At 35.3% G+C, this 6,000-nt stretch overlaps 1 protein-coding gene across 3 annotated transcripts in view; it reads left to right on the forward strand.

Moving 5' to 3' along the window:
* The window catches only part of PCDH9 (protocadherin 9), a 1,003,512-nt gene extending 998,598 nt beyond the window's left edge, over positions 1-4,914 (forward strand). Inside the window, exon 4 of one of the 3 annotated variants that reach the window (XM_023740559.1) lies at positions 2,726-4,914. In XM_023740559.1, coding sequence (XP_023596327.1) covers positions 2,726-3,099 — 374 coding nt within the window. In that variant the 3' untranslated portion in view covers positions 3,100-4,914. The remainder of the gene's footprint in view (positions 1-2,725) is intronic. The other 2 variants (XM_004386226.3, XM_023740558.1) reach the window with 2 other exon arrangements.
* The last annotated feature ends 1,086 nt before the right edge of the window (positions 4,915-6,000 follow it).

A 6,000-nucleotide genomic window follows, 5' to 3' on the forward strand; every position in this document is an offset into this window, starting at 1 on the left:
AGTTGACTCCTACTCATGGCAGCATTATTTATAACAGAACAAAACATTGCACAGTTGTGCACCATCTTCATGATAGTTGGTATATTTGTGTCCATTGTTGTGGCTATTGTGTTGTGTTTTGAGTGCCTCCAACCTATTGGGCTCATCTTCTAGTGCAATATTGTAGAATATTCTATTGTGGTCCATAAGGTTTTCATTGGCTAATTTTCAGGAGTAGATCGCCAGGCCTTCTTCCTAGTCTGTCATAGTCTGGAAGCTCCACTGAAACCTGTCCACCGTAAGTTACCCTGCTAACATTTGAATTATCAGTGGCATAACTTTCAGCACGTGAGTAGCATAGTACGACAAACTGACAGACGAGGGTTGACATGAATGTATAGAATCCCCCAAAAAGTCAAAAAAAGGGCATGAAGTTCAGAGATGAGGGCACTCAGTTAGAAAGCTTTTTTTATTCATCAAGTAGGGAAGAGGTGTGGAAATCTTTAAGGTTCATACGGGACATGAATTGGAAGAGTTAAGGAAACTTGCTTGTGGTATGTAGAACATAAGCTGACCCATGAAAGAATCAGTAATTAAATGGAAATGGGCCAGGCAAAAAGCGTCTTCTAAGCCTGCAATCTTATTGCAAGGAGGCTGGATTGACTTGAGTAAATGTGTTTGGTGGATGCAGAGTCCTGAGCACACCGAAGTGAACCAAAAGTGAGAATGAGTTTCAACTTTCAAAGTGTGGCAATGAAGGCTCATAGAGAAGCTTAATTTAATTATCATAGGAAGTAAGAAGCCATCAGAAGTTTGTGAGAGAAATAGTTTTAAGTAATGAGCAAGAGTTTAAGCAAAATAAAGCTGGTTGTTTTTGAGGAGGTGGGAATACAGGTGGGATGGGATGGTATTTTAAGATTTTTTAAAAAATAACTTCGCATATTCTCTCTTTTAGATTAAAAAAAATAAGTTAAATTTGAGTTTGTGTAACAAAGTGCAGTTTAGCCACAGTTTCTTCACATCCATACTTTCCCTTCTGATGTTGCTTGCGATTTTTTGTCTCAAGCTTTTGCCATCACCGTTGTCCATCTCAGCAGGTACTTTTTCAGATGCAAGAAATAGTTAGTCTATGTAACTTACCACCTTAGGCTATTATTAAGAAAAAAATAGATGTTAATATAAAAAGCCAAAAATGATTAGCACTTCAAAATTTTAGTAGTACTGATTTAGATTTTAGCAAAGACCTACATTCCAATTGCTTAGTTATTTTAATTGTTAGCTATGCAAACTTGCAGACATGTTTTCTTCTGTATTTTTATTGTGATGACTCTCTGCTTTTGAAAATACTTTATACCTCAGGCATTCTTGCTTATCCACTTAACGTCATTCTTAAAATCAATTCCTAATTTCCAAGCTATCACTTATCACTTGACTGTTTAATCAAGGGGAAAAATAACAACAACAACAAAAAAAAACCTTTTCCTTAACCATGTGACTATTTTTTTTTCTTTTTGTAAAGGGCTGGTTTTCTCTTTACACATCAGAAAACAATTATTTTTGAAATCCCAGTTAAGATGTATGTTCTAGATTGCCTGCTGGTGTAAAAAATAAAAGAGAAATATATATGATGACTCTTTTCCCCCTGAATGTTAGATTCCATGTGATCTACTTTGCAACTTAGCTTCAGTTTTGTACCCTTAGAAATGTAGAAAATAGGTTAGGCTTAGAAGGAGTCAAACGCTGTCTGTGGATGCAAATGGCTTCTTTATTGACTTGGATTTCAGTATGCTTGCAGCTGACCAATTGTGTCTTTGTAATATACTATAGTTAAAATATTCTTTAATATGAGAATTTAATTTTTTTAATGTTATAAAATTATCTCCATGTGATTTCATATAAGAAAATATAAGAAGAGCTTGTATGGAAAAAGAAAAAAAAACTATTTTATATAATGATTTAGAGTATTTCTTTTTAATGATACAGTGTCCAGTAACCTGCTTACCATTTCCTTGTAAAGCCTCACCAGAAGCACATTTAATGTTCACAAAGTAGAGTATTATTTTATACTCTATTTTCTTGGAATTATAGCATTTACATGTTATTCAGTTGTGAGCATTAAAGTTTTTCTACTTTTCATGAGTTCTTACAAGTATCAGTTTTTGCTAAGAATTCTTATAAATTCTTATAAATCAGAAAAACATACATGCTATGAAAAAAGTTGATTAGAAATGATACATTATGGTTATATCTATTTACCCATGTCTATCTATCTATCTGGAAACCCTGGTGGCATAGTGTTTAAGAGCTACGGCTACTAACCGAAAGATTGGCAGTTCAAATCCACCAGGCGCTCCTTGGAAACTCTATGGGGCAGTTCAGCTCTGTCCTATAGGGTTGCTATGAGTCAGAATCGACTCGAAGGCAGTGGGTTTGTTTGTTTGTTTTTTAATCTATCATCTATCTGTCTGTCTGTCTACCTATCTATTATCTATCTACCTACCTAGCTACCTAGCTACATACCAATCTTGTATTTATGTTTCTGGATGTAAATTAAGGCTTAAGGAAGAAAACAGGTAAAATTTTACCTCCACAACAAGGAATGTGATTCCTGTGTTCATCTTAAAAGGACACGGAATAATATCTTTGAATTGCTTAACTTAATAAACTTTTCCTCTAAGTAGCTAATTTCAAATGGAAATTCTAACCATTTTCTTACCTTTTTTTCTCTATCTGTTGTCCTTTGCAGATGGGCCTCTGGGTCCCCGAGGATTAGCTGAAGCTACAGAGATGTGCACTCAAGAGTGCTTGGTTTTGGGTCACTCTGATAATTGTTGGATGCCTCCTGGCTTGGGCCCATATCAACACCCTAAATCTCCTCTCTCAACCTTTGCACCCCAGAAAGAATGGGTCAAGAAGGACAAGCTAGTGAATGGGCACACTCTGACTAGAGCCTGGAAAGAAGACAGCAACAAGAACCAGTTCAATGACCGTAAGCAGTATGGTTCCAATGAAGGCCATTTCAACAATGGCAGCCACATGACAGACATTCCTCTGGCAAATCTGAAGTCTTATAAGCAATCAGGAGGCGCAATTGAGAGTCCTAAAGAGCACCAACTCTAAGGAAAGGCTATATAGGACTTAATGACCTTAATCTAAATAGACATGCTAATACCTTGTGTGTCAGAGCTTTATGTATTCAATAGATCTCTACAGCTATGCCCCTTAAAGCAGGGATATGCATAACTTTGTTTTAGCACCATGGAGGATACAATGATTTGCAACATAAGAGAGAAAATAGTTCTAGTAGCCATGTGGTCTTGTTTACTGGAATTGATTAAACTCTCCAGAGATCTCTCCATTGTGCAAATATCCTTTTTTTTTTTCTTAATTGCATTTTGTTTTTGACCCTGGACTGCTGCTATGAACAATAGAATATGCATTTGGAGAGTAAGGGAGTTCCATGGATTCGAGTGACTGACAAACATATCCAGTTAGAAATTTGTGCTCTTTTTTGTCATTGATTTGTGCTCGGACCACTATACTTGACATTATACTTCAGACAAAACTTAAAAAGATAAGCATTAAACCTATTGTGCTGTTAACAACGTTAGTGGACACTTGTAAGTCTATCAGTGTTAAAGTATTTGTAAATAGAAGCAAGTTATTATTAACAACTTTTGTGTATTTATAACGTTCACCTAAAATGTTGTAACATAATTCCGTGTTTTATGGTTGCTTCTTTCCTTTTTATTTTTTTAATTTTCTCTTTCTTGTTATTTTTGTTGTTTCTTTTAGTGATGATGTTTCTGCGTTAGTCGTCTGTCTGACACACATTGTTCAAGGATCTCAAACTCCGTGTTTAAAAAAGGTTCTGGAATCTTGCTTCTTGTATGATAGCTCATTATACTGGAATTCTGTAAAAAAATAAAGAGAAAAAAATGAAAACTTTAAACAGAAAAAAACTACTGCAAAAGTGTGAACTTCAGAACCTTTTCTTGACATCTTTTTTTTCAAAGTAGGAAAAAGTAAAATCACTTAATTAGTAGCACTAAGTGAGAGACTAATGGGAAGATGTTATCCTTCAGAAAGTGATAGAATATCCTGTGCTTGTCATTCATGCAAAACTAACGTATCAAAATTAGCATATATTGAAGAAAAAAATCATTGTTGAAAAATAGTTTCAATTGGGCAACTGTGTGTCTGCAACTTTGTTGAAATGACAGAGTTTGTGTTGATCCTCATATACGATAATGTTGTTGTAACACAAGTGTTATTAGACCATAGCCACAAAATATTTAATGTGTTGTGCCTTCATGATGTAACAGAACATTCTCCAGGTAGGCTAGTTGGGGGAAATAAAGGGATAAATCTCTAATTATTGCTGTTTAACTGTTTGTTATCATAGTTGGTCAATGCCTGGCAGGTACCAGCATCTCGTCACTTAGGTCAAAACAACAGAGTGACGACTAATGTTAATACGATCTCAGTTGCACGTGCAAACAAATCTAAATTGGAACATTCTTAGGAGGTTTTTGTTAAGGCATGACAGATGATTTAAACAAATAAATAGCATGCAACCAAATGTCTTTATTGAAAGAAGTGAAAGTTATCTTAATGCCACGGTTCAACATCAGTTTAAAGTAAAAAAATAAATAAATAAATAAAAATTAAAAAAAAAAAGTTTTGCTAATCTGATAGTTAATTTGTTCTTACCAAAAATAAAATTACTTTGTAAATAGCAGTTCACTTTTTCCACAGTATAATGAATAATGGGTAGGGGTGCATTGCTTATTGCAGTACATTTTTGTGGTTTGTGAGGGGTGTTTGATGACTTTGACAGAATAAATATCTAAACAATTATCCTTGTTACTGCTTTGCCAGTTCTACATTATTTACAATTATTCAGCTCTTGCAATAAATATTCTGAATTCCTGACTGTAGTGTGTTAATTCTTGGTCAACATTCAAAGTGATTATTTCTGCCCTATAGGTTGAATAATTATATATTTATAAAACTTAACTTTTAATTAGAAATCAAAGGAGATTTGTTAAGGGTTAAATAACTTCTGAACATATAGTTCCAGGTTAGAGTTGAATTCCCCTAATGGCCTATGAAAAAATTTATTCTAGATAAATTTATGGACAAAGTAGTTTCTCTTCATAGTTCGAGTCCTACAAATTTCACTGGAGTGAAATACCAAGTCAGAACCTAAGGAGACAGTACTAGTTAGCTAGTGAAGTCAACTTCTTGATTTTTTTGTGTCTTTAATAAGATTTCACAAAACAAACTCTCACTTACTTCAAGTGTTGGCCGAGGCAGAAGAACCCCATTCTGGAATGAAGGCATTGAAACCAGGGCCAAAACTTCACCTATATTCTTTCAGATTAGGAAAATAGGCACAAAAAGCTGTGAAGAATAAGATATACTCAAACATATGCCATGTTTTTGTATTCACCATAGGGCAACTGGACCAGTGTTCATTCATGTGGAGTTTTAGGGGATGTAATCAGGCCTGTTTCTACCTCATGAACTTTTTGAACAGTTGGGAAATAAGACTCAGGAGTCAGAGACAAGATATTGGCTTGAACAGTGGCTGGATGAGACACATAAACCTTTATCCTTGAATAAACCAAACCACAATCGAAGGAATTGCCATCGAGTCGATTCAGACTCATGGCGATCCCGTGGTATCAGAGTAGAACTGCGCTCCATAGGGTTTCCAGTAGTTGATTTTTTGGAAGTAGATCACCAGTTCTGTCTTCCAAGGCACGTCTGCGTAGACTCAAACCTCCAGCCTTTCAGCTGGCAGCCAAGAACACTAATCATTCGCACTACCCAAGGTCTCCTTGAATAAGCCAGACTTTATCACTTAGCCTCAAGCACACCTGTAGCACCACCCTTTTTTTCCCCAGAATGGCAGTACCTGCCACAGGACAGAAAGAGCTAATAAATCCTGATACCAAGCCACATTTAAAAAAGAAAAAAAAAAAAATCCGTATTTATATTGTTGCTGCTGTTGTG

The sequence above is a fragment of the Trichechus manatus genome, unplaced genomic scaffold (genome assembly GCF_000243295.1).
Source record: "Trichechus manatus latirostris isolate Lorelei unplaced genomic scaffold, TriManLat1.0 scaffold00158, whole genome shotgun sequence".
NCBI lineage: Eukaryota > Metazoa > Chordata > Mammalia > Sirenia > Trichechidae > Trichechus > Trichechus manatus.